Genomic DNA, 22,193 nt, shown 5'->3' on the forward strand with positions numbered 1-22,193 from the left:
TTTGAACTGGTCCTTTCTTCACATGTTCTTGCTGGATGCTTTTCTTACAGAATCTCCTCCTGAGCAATATAACTTGTATTTTAAAGCATTTCTGATTTGTATTAGCCATTTCTTTGGTAAGCTAGAGGAGTCAAGCATAGCTTTCTCCCCCCCCCCCGCCATCCTAATTATATAAATCGTTTAAAAGGCTTTCTTTGGCCTTCAAGGCGACTTGGTGTAAAAATCATGGGCAGCTCATGTACCACTTTTTTTTTTTTAGTATTTCACTCCACCTTTTCTTCTCGCTAATGTCACTATCTGCCAGGTATCCTGAGGCTGTGTAACTTTCCTAATGCTGACATAGCCCGTTTTAACATTTCCAGGAATACATACCTCCTGTCAATAGGTCCAATCACAGTAATCAGGTCTGTGAGGTTCCGTGGGTGGCAAGAACATGGTGCACGATGATCTCCTGCCTTTCAACTACTAGAACAAATAAAAAATATACACACACACACGCACATATATATATATATATATGGAGTTTCCAAGATTGTGAAGTTTTTACATTGATCTTTTTTGGTAATGCAGGTTAGCAGTCTGTTTTGCATGTATGACTTAATAAATTCTTAAATCACACATGGGCTAGTTTGACTCTCTGAGCTGCATCGGCGTATCGGATGCCGGTGTCACGGCAGGCCTCTTGCCCCGAGGGATGGGAGCTGGAGCCCCTCGTGGGCTAAACTCTGTGCTGGTTGTGCAGGTGCATGGTGGGGGTCGACCTTTGTGTAGCGTGCTTTGTTTCCCCGTCTTAACCCAGCCTGATTTTCTCTTGCCTCTTAATTTAACGCTGGTCCTCTCTTTGAGATTGCGCTGATTTGCGCAGCTGCAAGGTAATTGCTTCAGGCAGCTTTTGGCCCAGCGCCGCCTGGCTCTGGGCAATGAACTCCCGTAACAGGCATAGGTCTCGTGGACCAGGAAATTCCAGGCATTTCGGTCTAACCAACACAGAAGGCAACTCCTGCAAATCCTCTTCTGCATCTTGTCAGCAGTGTCTGGCTGTTGCACTCCGTGGCAGTCCCTCCTATTTCTGAGCCACGCTGTCTGAGCCCTGAAGGAAAACACGCAGAAACTTGTTTTTATTGGAAAAAAGTATCCCGATGTCCTATGCAGATGCTGCTTAGGCTAACAGTACTCACTGCAAGAACTCTTACATCGTTTCACCTCCTTGCGCAATTGCTGCACCCAACAGTTACAGGAAGAGTCCAGAACAGCACTTCTGTTCTCCCAAGGTTGCTTTTACATACAAACAACTGCTTACGGAGCCCAAATGGCAACAGCAAGCTTTAGGGAGCCCACTATGTAGATATTTGACACGTCTTTAGTGGCAAACCCTCTTTAGTGAGACCCTTTCAAATCCCCCCCAATGCAACCAGAGCAGATAACACGTGTACAGCATGGTTAACATCAGGCCCCAGTTCAGATAAAACTGATCAGAAACCATTCAATTTTCAGTGCCTTTGCTGGATGCTGCTCCTAGAAATCCACATGGCTAACCCCAAGGTTAGCTAAAAGGAAAACAAGCCAAGTAGGCACCAAATATTAATATGCGTGAGAGAAAATATATATAGCACCCTCCTACATTTTCCAACCTGACTCGAATTGTGTCTTGGCCTCGCGTAAACTCTTTTCTTCTTTAAAAAAAGCCCACTGCTTGACCTGCTTGTTTGTGCTGAAACCAGAATGAGGCAAACCAGAATGGCCACTTCAGATGTAGTTCATTTCCAGAACAGAAATACATTCAATAGCATGCACTTTTCCTGATTTGCATCATTTCTCAGTGTGTTGGAAATTAGCCTACTTTCCTTCTATTAGAAGATCTATGAAAAAAAAACCACACAAAACATAGTTCCGTGTCCCACCACCAACTGTTAGGATGGCAATTAGTTTTGAAGAGTCCACAAATCAACTTAATCTCTGGATTTGTTTCTGGACCATCACACCAAGCTTTGTCAGCTGTATACATAAGAATTTTTTTTAAAGAGAATGACAAGATCTTGATACAGCGCTAAAATGTTCCTTCTGGTTTGTACTAACATGAAGGACAAAAGGCCATGGATTTTAAATTTTCTATAATTAATTGCACATTTAGCAGGGTTAGAAAACTGTAAACAAAAGTGGACATAATTGCACATATATCCAAGAACAGAATTCAGTCTGCAAAAAGCATCTAGAATGCTGATTCAAGAAATACAGAACACCAAGACATTTCTGATCATTAACAAGCGTAAGAATTGGCAGGGGGTCCTCACTGCATATCCAAATAGGTGATGTCTTGAACTTAATTTTCACCAACATTCCTGATTTATTTACACATTTACAAGTACTTCATAAACCTGCAGATACATGTCACTATGTCATAGGAGACTGTTTCGAGGACACATAACTTTGTTTCAGAAAAATCTGTAGCATATCAGTTGGATCTAAAGTTCTGCATCATTAGGATCACAGCAACCACCACTTTCTGTCTCCCATCACCGTTTGGGTGGTTCTGTCCAGCAGTCCCTGGCCAGCAGTGACATAATAAACTTCACTCTCAGATCACATCTTTCTGTCAAGACGAAACCTCTCAGCTTTGAAAGGCTCCCATTAGCAGAGCAGTCCAGAAGACGTTGCTGCAACCCAACGTAGTCATCCAGAAACTTCTGAAGATCTTGCCCTGGTTTCTGCTTCAGACCCACTGAGCTGAACAGCTAAAGGCTGCTCTTGTGAACACCTGGAAGCAGTCACATTGCGCTTGTCCAATCTCTGCAATTATACAACATTCAGAAAGGTGTCGCCTTGTGTTCCGCAGGAAAGGCAAGATGTATTGGTTTGGACCAAGCTGAGCAGAGCTCTGAAGACTGTGTATGGCCAATGATCGGTTATCATTTTGGGGCTTATTAAAATATTACCAAAGGCAGTTTCTCTCGACCAGCTTGCTGAATATTTGACTTCAGAGGAGAACCATCTGCAAAAGAATTAAATGTCAACGCGGGATTTGAAGTCTGTGGTCCAATATTCTGGCTATTATTAACACTTGGGTGCAAAATTTTTCATGCAAACTTTTGCAAACTCATGTTTCAAGGTTGAAACAGGCCACCCTGAAGATCTGGAAGGGCTTCAAGTTGGAAACAAATGGGATGAGCTCAATAAAACATTGAGACAGGCCCTTCACACTAAAAACAAACAAGCAAATTGGGAAGCTTTGCAAAATGTAATGCTTGGAACGTTTCAAAGCAAAGGGTTTTGCACACCCCTAACTAGCACAGAGCAAAACATGGAAAGGGTTTCCTGACGGCAAAAGGTTCAGACACAACTTCGGTTATCTTGTGCTTGCCAACTCTAACATGAATGAGAAGAACAGGAAAACAGTTCTTGTACATGTGATGCCAAAGAGGAATTAAGAGAAGCTTGCTCGTGCAAGCTGTTCTTGAAATAGATTATTTCATGAGGTCAACCAAAGAACAATCCAAGACAGAGAAGTTGGATTTTTCTCGCAGATGGAGAACAGTCTGGATATTAGGGCCAAAAGAGAAGTGTGTGCAACTTGCAACATTTACACTGTCAGCAGTATCGGGTGGGTGGCATGCTTTCCTTTAAATAAAGACTTTTTTTCTGCTTCAGACTAAACAGCCCACATTAAAACACTGAAGTTCCTTAAACATTTGCACAGTTAGTGCAGTTTCCCTCTTTTTATTGGACTTGCATTGATCAAGCACAACACGGCCAGGTTTGTGCAGTAACCACAAAAGGGATCGTTACCGCTTCAGTCCTACATATTCAGGCGGTGATGGTCCAGAGTACCTTTGCTCGGCATCCTGGAGAAGATGACTCTGACCACAAAGTGGCATCCCTGCTTATAAATAAATAAAGAAGTAAAAACCCCTACCTTCTTGAGCTGTTTTCTTCAACAATATGGATGATTCTTCCAGGGAGAAACAAGTGGGGGTACTGAGGGCCAGAGCTTAAAGGGGAATTGTCATCTAAAGTAGTGTACAAAGGAGACTGGTGGGCCATCAAGTTCTCTTCAGCCAGGAGAGGCTGGGTCAAAGAACCTTGGCTGCTACCGTCCAGTTCTGTTGGGAAGTTATCAGGTTGTCCTCCAAAGACTTCATACCAGCACCCGTGCAAAAGAATCTGGTACTGAACATTGGTTAACAGAAAGACAAAAAAGAAAAGAAAATTGTGAAGCTGTTTGATTTTATTGGATCAGGTTGAGGAGAGCAGCAAAAAATGATCAAGAACATTTCTAGCTATGTTAATTCTGAGCTCTGGCAATATTAGGATAGCACACATCTTAAGCTGCAGCACCCTTTTGATCTTCCTGATTACTTAGTGTGAAGAAGAAAAAAATTGTGAAAAAAGTGGAGGCGCACAGAGTGGAAGTTGACTTCCGTGCCCAACAACCTGCTCTTGAATGACATCTCAGTTCAGCAGGCAACTGTTCGAAAAAATACATATATGATTGCACTGGGGCTAGTATTTTAATTAGGTGCTATTCTTTTTGAATAGCATTCACACAAGAACAGGAACTACCTGGAATGGCCATACAGGTAGTCCTCAATTTATGACCACTCATTTAATGACAGTTCAAAGTTACGACAGCACTGAAAAAAATGACTTGTGACCAGTCCTCACACTTATGACCGTTGCAGCATACGGTCACATGATCAAAATTCAGGCTCTTGTCAACCAGCGTGGATTTACGATGGTTGCAGTATCCTGGGATCACATGATCACCATTTACAACCTTCCCAGCTGGCTCCTGACAAGCAAAATCAAATGCATGACTCACTTAAAACCACGTGATTCACTTAATGACCATGCGATTCATTTAACTATCATGGTGATTCGCTTAACGAATGCAGCAAAAAAGGTCATAAAATTGGGCGTGACTCACTTAACGGCCACATCGCTTAGCGATGGGAGTTCCGTCTGAATTGTGGCCGTAAGTTGAGGACTACCTGTAATAAGAGAGCCAGTTTGATCTAATGGTTAAGGTGCTGGGCTAGAAACCAGGAGGCTGTGAGTTCTAGTCCCACGTTAGGCATGAAAGCCGGCTAGATGACCTCGGGCCAGTCCCTCGCTCTCAGCCCAACCCACCTCACAGGGTTGTTGTTGTGGGGAAAAGGGGAGGAGGAAGGAGTATTTGGTATGTTCCCTGCCTTGAGTTATTTATAAAAATAATAAAGGTGGGATATAAAATAAATAAAATGAAAATGAAAATCACTTGAGATTACTCCTCTACTCAAAATAATCCATACCCGAGGTAGAGAACCAGAGAGGGTTGGTAAGTACTTCCGAAGGCTTCCCATGTTTGCCCTCACAAATGCGCTGTTACAGAAGGCCTTGTAAGAGCTGCCACTGCTGTTCCTTTCCCACCCGTACATCTGGCCCGTTGAAGTAAGAAACAGCAAAAGTTAAGCCGACCAATCCACCCACCCCAAGGTAAGAGGCCTGGTCAAAATAATTTACCGAGGAGTTTTTACCTTGGGTTTGTTACAGTTGGCAACCACTCTAATGATCCTTCCTTTGAGGTCTTCCAAGTTCAGCATACTTAGCCTGTTTTGTGCACCACAGGAAGGAGAAAAGATCATGGTTCAGGGCCTGTCACACAGGGCGCTGGTTTCCACGTGAACGACACGCAGCACGCACCCTCACCTGGGAACGATGTCCTTTCCCACGATGACCGACACAGTGAACTGCTTTGTGTAGTCTGCAAGCGATTTGCTTAAAAGGAGGAAATATTAAGGGAAGCCCAATTATGTCAGCGGATGGCTGATTTTCACTACCACTAGAGGTAAAGACGGCGGTTTCTCTATTTATTTACATATAGACATGACTCCCCTCTCTTCTTCTAGAGAATCAACATCGGTCCACTTTCTGTAAGTGCAAGATACACACCTAAACACATATACACACCCAGGTTTTGTGGAATTCAGGGGAAAAAAACATCTCTGTAGCTGGTAATGTCACTGCGTAGTGTCACCGACTTGAGTACACGGGCCTTTGGTCCTTCCGAACAGCGCCCATATTTAATTGAGAGAAATAATTTTTTGCGTACCAATCAGCCCGCAGTTTTGTTTAACTGGAATGGCTGTGGTTTATTCCCACAATGGAGGAATGGATTGTGAAGGCGTTAGAATTGGCAGAAATGGCAAAACTGACCTGTCTGGTCAGGGATAAAACAATTTGAGTACTTTTCTAAAAGATTGGGAACCCTTCATGGACTTTTTCCTGAAAACAGAGAAGAGTGAAGTGATTGTTTATGGATTTGATGACTGAAAAAGAATTAAATATGGGACTGAAGGTATTTCTTTAATACTACGGAATTTGGATTTGAATTTGTCAATTTCTGTTGTTAATCTGTTAATTTCTGTTAGAAAGAAGATTGGAAGTCACTTATTTTGTTTCTTTTGTTTTTCTTTTTTTCCTTCTTGTTTGTTTTTCTTTTTCTTCTTTTACTTTTTCTGTTAGATTTGTCTTTTGTTTGAAAATAAGAATATATGAATGAATGAATGAAATGGCTGTAGTTTAAAAGTGAAGCAACTCTTTATTTTGACCAGTTTGTTTTTCATTGTTGTCAGTTTATTCCATAAGGCCGTGCTTGCTGAATTAAGGATGGCCAAAATGAATGAAGGAAACAATGGCCCACCAGACCTATTTTCATGTCAGCCCAGTTCTTACAGCTGGGACATTTTTTTCTCTCTCTGTTGAGAGCTGCATTGTTGCTGGGATAATCTGTTTGTATCAGTCTTTCAAGAAACAGATACTCTACGTTAGGGAACCATAAAATCATACAGTCTGAAGGGAGCTTGGAGGTCTTCTGGTCCAACCCCCTGCAGGAATCTTCATACCATCCTTGACAAATGGCTGTGCAGGAATGCTATTTTATTGCTGTAGGGTATATTAACAGAATCTTGAAAGCCTGTCTGAGTTTTCTCTGCCCTGTCATATACTAAACAAAATGAAGGTGGGGTTATTTTGACTTTCTTCCTCATGTTTCCTTCTGTCTTTGGACTGAAGAATCTTTTCTCCAAGTCCCCCCTTAAAGGTCTCTCATATCTTCCCCAAGGTCAACTCTCGATTCCTTTACAGCTGGGGAATCCACAAACTTTCTTCCACTCTTCAACATTTGCCCTCCACCAGCTGGCCACCATTACAGTTTCTGAGGTCCAACTACTTGCAAAGACTCTGACATTATGCCAAGGACCTTAAATGCCAGCTTCCACCTTTCTGGAAAGCATCTTGACTCAACAAAATCCATTCCAGCCATTCAAGCTCACCTCAGGAACCTCCAGTGAACCCAGCTCAATCTGGCACCCTGTTCTATTCCCCAATGGATTTATGTTCCTCCATGAAAAGAAATAATGGGATCAACATACCTTAATAAACCCCCAGGTGGAGAAAAAGCGTAACATCCTAAGGTGGGAAAAGAGTTTCTGAGCATGATAGCCAAGATGGAGGCAATCCCCCCTCCTAAGCTGTGGCCAACGACAACGAGTTTATATTCCTAGGGGAAGAGAAAACAAGCTAGGAGAAAGACAGAAATCCCAAAGCAGAGCCCAACTCAACTGACACATCAGAGAGGCAGGCAGAGTCCAAATGCCACAACTTACTGGAGCAATGGTAAGTGCTTGGTTCAAAATCCCATCGTTTATCAGTCTTCTATAAATATAATTGGCAGCCTGGGTTATCCCCTATAAGGTAAAATGACAGAGGTTAGTAGCACCTGTAAGGCCTCAGTTGCAAGTAATAAAGCCAACTTTATTACAAGTTTATCCTCAACTACACCTCCCATCATCCCCACCCAGTACAGCCCACTAGTTCATGAAGACACTAGTCCATCTTCTGCTACTAGCTGAGTAGCACTGATGTAAGGTTAGTAGGCACAATACAGCATGCCCTTCTCAAGCCTATGAAGCTATCTCATGAGGTTCTTCTCTGTAACCTAATGGATTAGCTACTTAATCTTCTATAGAGGAGCACTGTAGTATGCCACTCTTGGACAACAGAAAACTGACAGATTTATCAGCTCCTGGGCTCAGTGGACTTTCTGGGACTATTAGGCCAAAAGCAGTTCTAAAAATACTTGCCAACCTTATGCACAAGACCATTTTCTAGGACATCTTCGAGAGTTAAGTTTTCACAGTCTGCCGAGAGGTCTGTTAGGACATCCTGAATGCAAAAGAAATCCAACACGGGTCATGTATTTTCACTGCCTGGCAGACAGACTCAAGATTATTGTATCAGCCACTGTAAGCGGCATAGTCTTAGTGACCTGGTTCACCAGCGAATTTCATCTAATCAACTTCCTTTCTGGATTCTCAGTATAAACTAACCAAACTCAGCATGTTGTGTGAACACAGCAGCCAGATCTTTCACTAACTTGGCTTGCTGCTGTTGCTGTTTTTAGTGCTTTCGAGTCAGTGTTGACTTCTGGCAACTGCCTGGACAAGGCCCTGCAGTTTTCTTGGCAAGATTTCAGAAGTGGTTGGCCACTGCCTCCTTCTTAAGGCTGAGAGCATGAGTGGCCTACAGTCACCAGCTGGCTTTGTCCCTTAGGTGGGACTAGAAGTCACAGTCTCCTGGTTTCTAGCTTGATGCCTTAACCACTACACCAAACTGGCTCACCACTAACTGACTTGGTTACCTGACCTGTAATGAACATAGCCATAGAGTTAAGAAAACCAGACAACAGAAGACAAACCACCTTCATTCATTTTTCTGGAACATTGTTCTAACAATAATACAGCATAAAACATCTCGAGTATCCTGTTCCTCATCTGGTGCCTTCTACCTATGTATAATCTCCGTGGTACTGGGTAGGGTTCATGGAACTGAAGCTCAGCATGGCTGGAGGGCACAAATTCTGAGAAGGCCTTGGATGTTCCACCCAATTCAAGTCCATCTCTCTTAGACTCCAAGTAAGATGTTTTAATTAAAGCATCGATAGGAAGCACCCACATTAAATGGTCAAGAAGGGGAAGATGCAAGAGGAAGCAAGGGTAGCAGGATGGTTTTCTTAGGGACAGCTGAAAATAATTCCATAAGCAAACTCTTATTCAACCATAAAATAACATGAGCCATACACTGAAAGACTACCTCAAATGATAAAGTTCCTCTCACAGCTACAACGATAGCTTCTTTTTGGTGATCCAAGGCGACAAAGAAAGGTATCTCAAAAATCTGAAACACAAGCAGGAGAGGGTAAAAAGAAGGGTTCTTTATGCTTGGGCAACTTTTATAGCCCATTCAGCTTTGAGTTGTACCATCTGACATCTAACCATACATAGGCAAGATGCTATGGTCCAATGGGAACCTCTCTGACCATCACAGGCTGAAAACTGCTTCGTTATGGAAGCTGGGCTCTGAGTTATCATGCCAAGATGGACCATAGTCAAGTGTCTTTTTACAAAAACCATCAACAGCATTGTCCATCCCATGATTTATGGCAGCAGCTCAACAGATTCCATAGGTCAATTCAATCTTACGTGATAGAGCACCAGTTAAACCAGATTCCAACTGAAATCTCCAGTTCCAATGGGGGTATTTTGTGTTTTGAAATAATGTGTTTCCTAGGTACTATTGCGTGTAGCAGTGGGACCCCTGTAGCCTTCAATTTCCCAAAGCAGCATTGGATCAAAGTTATTATTGTTGGCCCTTTTTCTCCTTCAAACAGTTTCTCAGACATCCTCCATGGTCAAGCCACTCTAATGGAGAAATCTCTTTTTCACCCAAAGAGCTAAAATGGAGAAGTGACTCGTACCACTTGCCAGAGATGCCTCCAGGCTGCTTACTTTATTGTGAAAGCTGATGTGGATGAAATCTCTGTCCTGCAGCCCTGTTATTTGTAAGATTGAACCAAAGTTCACGCTAAGGTAATCATTGCCAAAGATCTCCGTCTGCACTGGGCTGTTTCCACAACTAAGAAGTCAAAGAAAGAAAGAAGTAAGGAAACCAAAAATAGCAAACAGTTGAAAACAGTTCTCTCTCCACTCCATAGCGATTTCTTAGAACACACTCTCATTGTGAAATCTAAATGCAGTATAAATTCTGTGCAACAGAACTTGTCTTCAAGCAAGCAAGGACGCATTATAAAGTCTTAAATTACATAAGGTTCATGGAAGCATATTAAATACACTAAATTATTTTCCTGAGCAGGTTATATAGCAGATTATCTCTTCAGCTCTGTCTCCTGGTCTTCATGTTTTACTCCAACTCTGTCTATGCGTAGTGAACTATTCTGATACTCTCCTCTTGACCATTCTTGCCTGCCTTCTCTTCTTCTCTTCCCAATCTGGTTTTAAATTAGATTCTTTGTATTTTCTAAGATGCTACGTATGGTACTTCATCAGCCTAAATCTGTGCTAACATATGATCATTAATTATAATATATTAATATAATATTAATAATGTTGTAAGTGTGATGGGCTTATTTAGGCTAGCAGTGCAGAAAGATATTTTCAAGCTTTTTCTAAGCTATAGAAAAAGCTAGCAGTTAGAAACATAATTTGAAATTAAAATTTTGGAAACATTTAGATTTTAAAAATTAAAATTAAGACCTGAAATTTTAAGAAACACAATTTGAAAGGAAGGATTCTGTGATGCAGGAAATACTTTTTACCCACTTAATTCCCCCAATTGTACAGTTCTACGTCTTGGACGGCTGGCCGGCTTCTGCAGGTAACACTGGGGTTCACACGCAACATTGTAAAAACCACACACATTCTGCTTTTTAAAAACGTAAAGTCAACCTACCAAAACCTTTTCAGTTTACAGAGACACGTGAAAGGATTTGTCATGATATAGTAGGGCCAGCCGTAAGCAGCCGCAGCAAACTTCATATAATGAGCAGCGTTGTCTAATTCAACCTCCAAATCATTCACCTATGAAAGGGACCAGCGAGAAAACGGCCATTTGCATCAGCCAGTCTTTGCAGCAGGAAGCAAAACAACAGCTGATGGGCTCTGTAGTCCAAACGTCTGGAAAATGCCCAGTTGGAGAAAGCTGAACAGCTGAAATGGCTCTCCAGACCCAGAACCACGATCACAGAAGCACCCGGGGGACTCTGGGCCCATCCCTCCCTCTCCGTCCAAGAACCAAGGTGGTCTCGTGGTGAAGGTGTCAGACCAGGAACAGGGAGGCCCGATTGTAGCCCACCCTCAGCCATGTCCTTCAGGGGACTCTGGGCCAATTGCTTGCTCTGAGTCCAACCTACTTCATAGGGTTGCTGTTGTGGGAATAAAACTGGAATGCGATCCCCTCCTTGAACTCCTTCAGGAAAAGGGGGATGTAAATATAAATGGAATTTGGGAATTTACACGATCAATGTAACATGGCAAAGAAGCCAGTCAAGGGCCATTTGTTTGAACGGCAATGAAAATAGGCTTCGTTGGGGACGTCCCACTGCCCTCCATCTTCTCCTAACTCTAGCCTTCTTGAAAAAGGAGACTGAACCAGAAACACCACAGGAACTTATAAATCAGTGTTTCTCAACCTTGGCCAGTTTAAGATGTGTGGACTTCAACTCCCAGAACCCCCCAGCCAGCAAGCCACGCAAGAAGTCCACGCGTGCTGGCTGGGGGATTCTGGGAGTTGAAGTCCACACATCTTAAACTGGCCAAGGTTGAGAAACACTGCCTCAGGGCTTGCAAATGTTTAAGGCTCCCCTTTGACACATTTGCTCCAATCTGGATTAACACCGTTCCCAAGTACAATAGGACAACCCACTTCATTCTCCGGAATACTTCAGTCGTGCGACACAGAACAGGCACCAGCACGAGCCTGCCTGAACGGGTCCAAGAGACTTACTGCAGGAGACGATGGAGACTGAGTCAGAACTTCTTCAAGGTCTCTTGAATTTTCCACCTTATCTTGCTCCTGGTGAAGCAGAGTCAGGCCTGCAGCTATGTCGCTTGGCACTAAGTCGGTGTCCTGCAGACAGAAAGCGACAAATCCTTTCAGATTAATCTGTAAGAACAGAGTCAGGCCGAAAAGTCGCAGTGGGGCATAATTGTCGCTCACTGCTCAAGATGCTCGGGGCTAAACCACCTGAATTTTTGTTCCTTGCCTTGTCCCGCTTATTTTTACAGTTTGATTTTTCTTTTCCTGCTGCGCAAATAAAAATTACAAATATTTTTCCGGTGCTATACTATAAATCACTGCAGGTGGTTTAACAGATATAAACATGCAAAAGATGTTTCATGACAGGGTCTAGATCAGCCTTTCTCAACCTTTTGACCTTATTTTCCAGGCCTCGGGGAACCCCTGCCCATTCAGGCTCAAAGCTAGGCCAGAAGTTACAAAATCATTATATCTGTTTCATGGGTAGGCCTGTCTATATGCACTAACAGTGTTCTTCAACTAAACATAAAGAATGAAACTTACCTCTTTCATGTGAAGTTGCCCAAATTTGAAATAGTTTTTTAAATAAATCGTGATCTCCCAGGGAACCCCTAGTGACCTCTCGTGGAACCCAAGGGTGCCACGGAACCCTGGTTGAGAAACCCTGGTCTAGATCATAGCATAAGAAAAAGGTGGAAGAAATCATCATGGGTATTCCAAGAAGGCCTAGTATATCTTTTCACACACGCCAATCAGGAAAAAGCTGCCTAAAACCATTCAAAAACCATTCAAAAACTTGGACATGGGCAATAAGAACTAAAACAAAATTTTTACCAGCAGTGGGAGCTGAATCCTAACTATTTCCACTTGTTATTTTATTAGAACAAGATGCATCTAAGCCTCCAACAGCAGATCTTGTTTGCAATTTTTCTTATGCTTCAACCAACTTAAATTAAATTGTGATTTAGTTCGTTCTGCTGTCACAGAATTTCAGCGAGAGGACAACAACAAAAAAACCAGGCACCAACATCTTACCGAGAAGTAGGAACGTAAAAGTTTGGCAATGCTCGTAAAAGCCACTCGATGATCGTCATCTTGCACCATGCAACAACACAACAACCGGATTCTTTTTTCCCAGACTCGGGTTGCCTTCTTCTTGATGTTGTAAAGCAGCTGCCCAGACTGGCTGCTCTCCAGATTGCGACTGGCATGGTCAGCAAGATGGACCGTCTTCCTTCCGAGTGGATCAAAGATAATGATAATTGCCACAACAGTAAAGACAATGATCACCCAGCTGCCATGAAGAACAGAGAAGAAATTCCATAAAGACTAAGGAGGACATCATTGCCCACAACCCTCACAGCTCCTAAGCCTCCCGAGGAGTGTTACCAAAATGTGGTGGCACCTGCTTTACTCAAGGTCCACCACCCCATCTCTGAAAGCAGGAAAAGCCAAACATTCTGGTCCCCAAAAAGAGTTGCCCAACTTTGGTGTATATGGAGAGACAGCACCTCTTCGGGCAGATGTCTAGCCAGATTAATTTCCCAGCATTACTGAAGATGCCCTATCTGGATTGCATCTGAGACCGTCTGCATGAAAAGCAAATATTCCACTCCAGTTTTCAAATCCTGACCCAGTCTTCCCCAATCTGGGTGCCCTCCACATTCATGGACTTCAATCCAAGAATCCTCAATCCCCACGGCCACTGCTGAGAACTCTTGAGACCTGAAGTCCACATATCTGGTAGATGCCCAAGCTGGAGAAGATACTAGCCTAGCCTAAAAGAGGGCTGGGTCATTGTGATTTGGTGGATTATGGGAATCCAGCCACTATCATAGATGGTTGGGTGAATCAAGCATAAATACAGTTGGTTGGTCTGACATAGCAACTTTGGTGAATTCTGCAATTTTGTTTGGTTAAACTGAGTTTGATGTGTTGTGTGAAACCATCTATTGTACAGCTGCTGGGAGCATGATACTTCTAGGACCCACCAACAAGACCCACGTAGATGATCTTGAGGCCTCGCTATCTCAAAGAAACCTTCACGAATCGAAGAAAACATCCAGCTGTATCCAAAACAGCTGAGTATCCATATTTAGAAAGCCATCTCCAGCCCCCTTCTCTATCTACAGAAGGCAGAGCATCCTCACCTGGCGATGACCGTCCCGGAAATGGCATTTATCATAGCCTTTTCACAGTTTACGCTCCTGTCTGCTACCCACATGGTGCCCACAACAGCCCACACCAGCTCTGGTACGTAGAGGGCCAGGCGGAGGTACAGAAGTTTGGAAAGTGATTTTCGTGGTCCAGGGTTGGAAATCGTTCCTAGAAAATATCATCGTTCCACTTACGGACTAGAAAATGGATATGAAATCTCTCCTACTACTTTAAGTTCCTCTTCATTTATTTAATTAATTAATTTCAGAAAAAGGTAATATATTAGCAAAACACCAAGATATGCTAACAGGGGAAGGGCCTTCTCTGCTGTGGCCCCCACCCTCTGGAACAAGTTACCCGCAGAGGTAAGGCAGGCCCCCATTCTCCCAGCCTTCCAGAAGGGGGTTAAGACCTGGTTGTGCCACCTTGAGTGGGGTGGGAGGGGGGACAGCGGATCACGGGAGGTGGCTGGCTTCTTGAGGGGGTCAATGATAACATCGCTATTCGCCATCTTGAATGTTCTATTATATATTTTACACACACACACACACACACATAATATTTATCAAATTTGTCACCGCCCATCCCCTCCAACCGGAGGGACTCTGGGCAGTTTACAATATAACACAATAAATATATAATAACTCTATAATAAAATTCCAATATAGAATACACTATAAAACAATTTCACAAAGCTATGTATTATATATAATATATATATTACATTTATATACTGATATTGATACTGTATTGTTCTAATGACATTCTATGCTTCTGTTTTTAATTATTTGTAAACCGCCCAGAGTCATTAGAATACGAGATGGGCGGTAAAGAAATATGACAAATAAATAACCAAACCGCCACCCCTCCATTAATTGGAACAATCCCTCAACTTTAAAAAAATGATTAAAGTGGTGCCTCCCTAAAGAATCCAAAGTAGACACAGAGCTGTTTTGAGACCGAAAACCTTTGAGAACAGGAATAGGTTCCCTTCCCGTGGATTATGTGCCATCAAGTTGGCATCAAACCTTAGCCACCATGTTGGAAAACCTTCCCCAGAATGATCTCCTCTCCAGACTATAGGAGAACCTCTTTTTAATAGAAGTGATTTACCATAATTACTACAAGATTAAAACACATAGATGAATGTGTGTGTGTGTTTATATCTATAATTACCACTTGAACAGAGATGTTCAGACTCATTCTTATAAATATTCATTGGAGATCATCCTTAAATTGCTTTCAAAATAAGTTACACTGGTCCAAGTGAAAGAATAATTACTAACGGATCACCCCTCCTATGCTATTAAATAAATGCTTAAAACGCTTTACGGGATATTGTGTAACTCTGAGTGTTGCTGTCTAATTTACATCACCCCAAACCAGTTTAACTCTTTCCCCCCACGCACCCCCATTTGTTTGCAGCACTTCCATGATATACCAAACCCCATTCTTGAAGGAGAGCATTTAGCATGATTGACACTCAACACTGATATTCACACGAGGCGAGTTCTCGATCCAGACGCTAATTACCTTGCATGCTAATGTACAGAATAGATGACACAGCACCTATGATGAATGCCAGGAGGATAAGGAGGATGAGCAGGTAACTGTTCAGCAAACTACCTCCCGTACAATTAAATCGTCCTTTGTGTATGGAATACAACACCAAAATTCCGATCCACCTGGGAGGCCCAAAGAAAAACGTGGCAAAGTATTAACTCATCAGAAAATTCACAGCACAACCCTTGTCTTTTCAGAAGACACATTGCTGGAAGGCACAAGCCCTTAGAACAGAACAGCGTTTCTCAACCTTGCCGAGTTTAAGATGGGTGGACTTCAACTCCCAGAACTCCCCAGCCAGCCAGCATGCCTCCTCTTTGATTTCTTTTTCTTTTTTCTTCCTTACTTTGTTTTAGTTTTTATCTTCCTTTTCAAAAGTTTAATAAAAATCATTTAAGACTGCAATTCAGCGTCCTAAATTCTGGAAGCCTACCGGTAGTAGCACAATGGTGACAAGGTAATGTCATTAGATGGATTGTGGCTGAAACCACCACCACCCCCTTTTTTATTTTTTTTGCTTTGGGGACATTTAAACTGGGTATGAAAGAGAAGGCAGAAAAGGCCAATGTTCAACCGCAATTCTGTGCCCACTGCAAGATGGACCAGTCTCCAAATCACAGACTCAAACTTCAACTACTAATGTATCTACTGGCAGCCCTGCCGCTGACAGCAGCCATCTTACCAAGTCAATCTGATGAACAGTTCAAAGGCTCCAGGGAAGACAAAGTCATCGCTGCCGATAGCCCAGCGCCTCCCAAACATCACCATTCCGGGCATAGTGGAAATCGAGCCAAAGCTGCAATTCTTCAACTGCTGCAGAAGAACAAGGAGACCCAACACCAGGTTATGGCTTTCTCGCCTGTCTCTCCAGCGGAAAACAACTTGGAGCTTTGACCCTGTTTGCTTAAAAACATTTTTACGTGTTTATCCAAACAGGTTTTACGGAAAGAAATCACGAAGACAAAACGAAGACAACAACCACAGCCACTAGAAAAGGAAATATAGAAAAAAACGACAAAAATATAGCTACCCGAGTTAACAGAAAACAAAACTAGATTTACCTGTAGAGTCTCTGAGAATCAGAGCTGGAAGAGACATCTGAATCATCTTAGTCCAACCCTCTGTTCTGCACAGGAAACCACTAGAACCGCTCCAGCAGACGCCACCCAAGCTTCGAGCGATGAAGAATATCCGCTATTGTTCTAGGCCAGCCTTTCTCAACCTTTTGACCCTGGAGGAACCCTTGAAATATTTTTCAGGCCTCGGGGAACCCCTGCACATTCAGGCTCAAGGATAGGCCAGAAGTTACCAAATTATTATATTTGTTTCATGGGTAGGCCTGTCGATATGCATTCACAGTGTTCTTAAACTAAAAATAAGAATGAAACTTACCTTTTCAATGGGAAGTTGCCCGAATTTGAAATTTTTAAAATAAATTGTGATCTCCCAGGGAACCGCTAGTGACCTCTTGCAGAACCCTAGGGTGCCACGGAACCCCGGTTGAGAAACCCTGGTCTAGGCAGATCATCCCACTGCTTAACCGCTCTTACAGTTAGCTTGACATTTTAAACACATTTAGGCTTTCTTGACCCCCTTCCTGTTCAAGTCTATGTGTCCTTCCAAGCTTCCTGAGGACACCATTATCATCAACCAAAGAGCCCTTCATCGCATTCCTTTCAGCTTTATTAGTTGCGCCTTCCAAATAAGCTTTGGTGAAGCCGTAGAGATTTAAGAAATTTCATGCACATACACACGATTTTCAAGAACATTTTGGTGGCACCATAAACAAATAGAATATTGATAGGGGCATAAATTCTGATGGGACTATTGAAGCAGACTGGTCCAAGAGCAGACAGCCCGGGGCCCTCTAAATGGTTTGGATGACAAACCCCACAGTTCTTTGTCACTGGCTAAGCTGGCCAAGACTTACAGGAGCAAAACTTGTAAACATCGAAAGAACCTTAACTAGTTTACCCTGCCTCTAATCTACGAAGGACTGCACCACCGTAATTGATAGCCTTTAAAGGCCTCTGGCTGCGTTGTACAACCTACTATAAACAAGCCTTTCTCAACCTTTTAACTCCGGCAGAATCAGCTCTCAGGGAGGCCCTGTATAAACATTGCAAAAACATGAAGACTTCACAGTACAAGTCACTTCCAACCTACAATCCGTGTTTGACAACAACAGCAAAACAACAGGGCGGCAGCTAAGCTGCGACACATAAAAATTCCCACTGCGGTGAGTGCAAAGTTCAATATATATATATATATATTTCAATCACAACCCCCTACATCACAGGCTTGCAAACTACAAACCGCACTGAAAATCCTAATCCAGTCTGGTGTTGTGGTGAAGGCACCAGGCTAGAAACCGGGAGGCCCTGAGTTCTGGTCCCACCTTAGGCACGAAGCCAGCTGGGTGACCTCGGGCCAGTCCCTCTCTCTCAGCCCTAGGAAGGAGACAATGGCAAACCACTTCTGAAAAACCTTGCCAAGAAAACTGCAGGACTTGGATCAGACAAGATTGAATGGATAAAAAAAAACCCCTCCAAACTATGTTTTAGCATGCTCTAGGAATGACGCCTTGATATCATGTCCTAATAGAATTTGTTTGTTTAGGCTATATAACCATGAACCATGGTTTATGATCTAGTATGCTGCGACAAACAGCCTCTGATACAGCAAGCAGAGCTGAGAATCATTACAGCACTTTCAAAAGATTACATGATTTAGGGTGACATACCCTCATGAGCTAAAGCCCACTTCAAAACAGTTCATCTTTACAGGACCCCAGCCCTCCGAGTTGCATCTGATATACCTGCGGTGACCATATTTTCTTGGGGGGAAAAACCAAGGGCCAACCTGAAAAAGGGGCAAATCTGAAAGAGGCTCATCGGGAGAAAACATTTAAATTGTGTATGGTCGTGCCTTGGCTTTACAAAGGAAAATTCGAGGGCCCAAGCAAGGAAAAACTTAAAAACGCCTATTCTAATAAAAATATCTGCAAAGCATCAAAAATTATAAGAAGCAAATATGGAAAAGGATTTCTGCCTCCAGACTGTGCATTAAGTGGTCCCATTCGTAAGGTAAAAGTGAAATGACCGAAATAAAGGACCAGAGGGAGTTTTTGAAAAATAAATGCATCTCAGGGACAGCTTTCTGAAATAAATAAAGGACAGATGATCACTGTAGATCAGTGTCTCTCAATCTTGGCCACTTTAAGATGTGCGGACTTCAACTCCCAGAATCCCCCAGCCAGCAGAGCTGGCTGGGGAACTCTGGGAGTTGAAGTCCACACATCTTAAAGTGGTCATGGTTGAGAAACCCTGCTGGAGATATACCACACATACAATGAAATAATAATACCTTTTAAAACTCCCAAGTCCTGAATAAGTGACACAACCGTCTGGCCCCTTGCGCTCCAAATCTATCTACTGCAGCCCCAGCTGCATTTGCACGTCCCGGAAAGGTTCCCCCGCAATAAACAGGCCCCGCTTCGGAGGCTGCAAACCTCCTTTCTCTCTTCTGACCGGCCAGCTGTCTCCGGAGGCTGCGGGGTCGTCAGCCCGACGCCAGCAAAGCCTCCCGTCCGGGTTTCGGGGAGGAAGGCAGGGAGGGAGGCGGCCAAGCGCGCATCAGGGCACTGGGTTGAAGGGCGCTTCCAACCAACCTCGTCCGACAGGCTTCGCTCTGCCTTCCCCCGCACGAACTTTCCCCCACTTGCAATCTGCGCCTGGAAGTGCAAGCCGGTCCCCTTCTTTAACGTGGGGATCCCCAAGAACACCCCCAAGTTTTCCCTTCCAGCCCCCCCAGCTTTCTCCTCACCTTTGCAAGCTTTCCCTTCCAGCCCCTCCCGGCTTTCTCCCCACCTTTGCAAGCTTTCCCTTCCAGCCCCCCCCCCAGCTTTTTCCCCACCTTTGCAAGCTTTCCCTTCCAGCCCCCCCCCCCAGCTTTTTCCCCACCTTTGCAAGCTTTCCCTTCCAGCCCACCCGGCTTTCTCCCCACCCTTGCAAGCTTTCCCTTCCAGCCCACCCGGCTTTCTCCCCACCCTTGCAAGCTTTCCCTTCCAGCCCCCCCCCAGCTTTCTCCCCACCTTTGCAAGCTTTCCTTCCAGCCCACCCGGCTTTCTCCCCACCCTTGCAAGCTTTCCCTTCCAGCCCCCCCCCCAGCTTTTTCCCCACCTTTGCAAGCTTTCTCCTCCAGCCCCCCCCCGGCTTTTCCCCCACCCTTGCCACTTTCCCCTCCAGGCCCCCCCCCAAGTTTTTTTCCCCACCCTTGCAAGCTTTCCCCTTCAGCACCCAAAACACCCGTGCCCACATCTCCTTCCACTCTTCCATGCCCCCCCCCCGCCTCTACCTCTTGCAAATCTCTCCCCCCGGCAGCCCAGAGCTTTGCCCCCCCCCAGGGAAGTCCTCTTCCCAGCTCAGGCCCTCCTTGCAAGTGACCGAGGACCCCCCTCCCTACTCAGTGACCGCCCCCACCTATTTCCACCCCCCCGTCCCGCATTTGCAACCCACCTTACCTGGTTTGCACCCTCCACGCGCAACGCCTTCCCCGCAACAACAGCTCGGCTCGCGCCGCTCGGCGTCAGAACGCCGTGACGTCACCCCAGAATCCAGGGCCCGACGGTGCGGGCTGCTAGGTGACCTCTTGGGAGGGGCGCATGCGTCAAGCCCTCCTCTGCCCTATCGGCGGCCAGGCGGAGCGAGGTTGAGAGCAAGGAGCATGCGCAGACCGGAGGAAGAGGCGGGGGAAGCAGTCTTTCGGGTCAAAGAGATAAGGATTACTCAAGAGGTTTTCAGGCACGCAAGTTTCGGTTTCGTTCGGATGCCTTGAAAGGGCGGCCGGCCACATCGCTCGCGGTTCCAGCTCCACGTTAGAAATGACACGAGTAGGAGTAGGCTGGGCAGCCTCCTTGCTAAGGGGGTGGACTGCTGTCCTCATCGCACCGGGGAAAGGGCCGGTATCGAGCTGAGTAGCTCGTCTGATAAGGTGCGAGGCGGAATCGCTTCCCGGGGAATTGCTTTGAGAACCCTACAGCGGGAGTAGCGCTTTGTTTCATCCGCTTGGAGAACAAGATGATCCTCTTTAACCCACATCCCAAACCTATGCACGCTTTTTTTTTTTTTAAACACTCAAAAGTTTTAATAGATTGCCCACAATGGTACAGAAGAATGAGGTGCCTAAAGATTGGCAAATGTGTTTAGGGCAGTGTTTTTCAAACTTGGCAACTTTTAAGAATTCTGGGAGCTGAAGTCCACACGTCTTAAAAGTTGCCAAGTTTGTAAAAGACAGATTTAGGGCATCACATTTTCATGGACAAAACTCCCACCAAGTGCAGCATTGCTGTGATTTGGCCAAATAAATATTTTTATTTCTGCGGTTTATCCAAGGGAAGGGAGAACTCAGTTTTCCTTAGTTCTCTGAAAAATGTGGCTTGAATACAAGGATGCTTCGAATATAGCTCTTCAGATGGGTAGGTGGCTAGTTTAGAGGTGGGGGGAAATCAGGGATGGGGCTTAGCAGCTTTCATACTTTGAAAGCCTTTGAAGCCTGTGGTACAGAGCATCTTTCACCCACGTAGCTTTAAAATGTCCCAGTCCAACTTCCAGGAACTGACCGTCGAGCACATAATACAATCACAAAACCAAGTTCTATCAACTCCAGAGCAAACCCAATTCCCACTCTTTATTATTACGGCCGCCCACTCGGACTCTCTGCGGGTTACAAAATCAAGTTATGATTTGCTTACGTGGAGCTGATGAGCTAAATTACCAGTTGGGTGTCCGTAACATACCAAGACATAAACCAGCCTTCAAATCTTAAGAGCTGGGTTTATACACACACTGAACCAAGCCAACTCAACTCTATCTGGTCAGTGTTGTGGAAATAATTTGTTTACCATCATCCATGAAGGCAAAACAGGCTTCTGGAAAGGCACAGACTGTGGCACTGCCACTCACGAAGAACCATAGAAGCACAATTAAAAGCCACAAGAAACTTGGCTATGATCAAAGAACGTCCGTTTCTCGACCCATCGCTTCTCTTCCTTACAAAATAAGGTACAGTCCTTGCTGGGAACCTCCCTGCCAAAGCATGCATTTCATGAATAAGACACTGCAACAGAGTGAGAAAATATATATATTTGGAAGAGAAAATTACACATACACAAAATAAAAGCGAGGCTTGATCTGAGGTGCTGCTTTTCTCCAGAGTCCATCGATAATTGACCCTTTTGCAATTTCAAATACAGATATTTTTCCTATGAGGCTCCTGTTCTTTTGCCCGGTTCTTTCGTCACTTCAACCCATCAATAAATGCTTCCTTCAATTTATGGCAGGGTTAGGTGGTGGGAGGTGGTGGTGGCAGCATCAGGAAGCATGTCCTTCGAAACAAATGGGGGGAACTTGTGCAAATTATCCAAAGGCTTCAATTAATTGCAGAACAGTGATTGGCTCTTCTTTTGTCTACTTGCGAGGTAGACCACCACACAGATTCTGCATTTTGTAGGACTCTTGAGCTCCAACCATCCTACGGCCAACTCTCTTAATATCACTTCAGCACATTCTAACTTTTTCTTTGCAGGAAGAAACTTGGGGGGGGGG

At 44.2% G+C, this 22,193-nt stretch overlaps 1 protein-coding gene across 2 annotated transcripts; it reads right to left on the reverse strand.

The window, feature by feature from the left end:
* Nucleotides 1-2,094: 2,094 nt before the first annotated feature.
* Nucleotides 2,095-16,875, reverse strand: DAGLB (diacylglycerol lipase beta). 2 transcript variants are annotated; one of them, XM_063314910.1, is made up of 16 exons: nucleotides 16,650-16,875; nucleotides 16,271-16,401; nucleotides 15,559-15,710; nucleotides 14,019-14,193; nucleotides 12,904-13,162; nucleotides 11,836-11,958; nucleotides 10,783-10,910; nucleotides 9,822-9,948; nucleotides 9,127-9,210; nucleotides 8,122-8,199; nucleotides 7,641-7,721; nucleotides 7,407-7,534; nucleotides 5,683-5,751; nucleotides 5,511-5,583; nucleotides 3,911-4,164; nucleotides 2,095-2,989 (listed from the first exon to the last, which is right to left on the reverse strand). In XM_063314910.1, the coding sequence occupies exons 2-16, from the start codon at nucleotides 16,363-16,365 to the stop codon at nucleotides 2,794-2,796; spliced, it is 2,022 nt and encodes a 673-aa protein (XP_063170980.1). In that variant the 5' UTR covers nucleotides 16,366-16,401; nucleotides 16,650-16,875; the 3' UTR covers nucleotides 2,095-2,793. The 2 variants fall into 2 exon arrangements, with proteins under 2 accessions (XP_063170980.1, XP_063170981.1); XM_063314911.1 differs by lacking the exons at nucleotides 2,095-2,989; nucleotides 3,911-4,164; nucleotides 5,511-5,583; nucleotides 5,683-5,751; nucleotides 16,650-16,875 and adding an exon at nucleotides 6,083-6,258 and having other exon boundaries at nucleotides 16,271-16,506.
* Nucleotides 16,876-22,193: the final 5,318 nt, after the last annotated feature.

Source organism: Candoia aspera, chromosome 14, assembly GCF_035149785.1.
Source record: "Candoia aspera isolate rCanAsp1 chromosome 14, rCanAsp1.hap2, whole genome shotgun sequence".
Classification (NCBI taxonomy): domain Eukaryota; kingdom Metazoa; phylum Chordata; class Lepidosauria; order Squamata; family Boidae; genus Candoia; species Candoia aspera.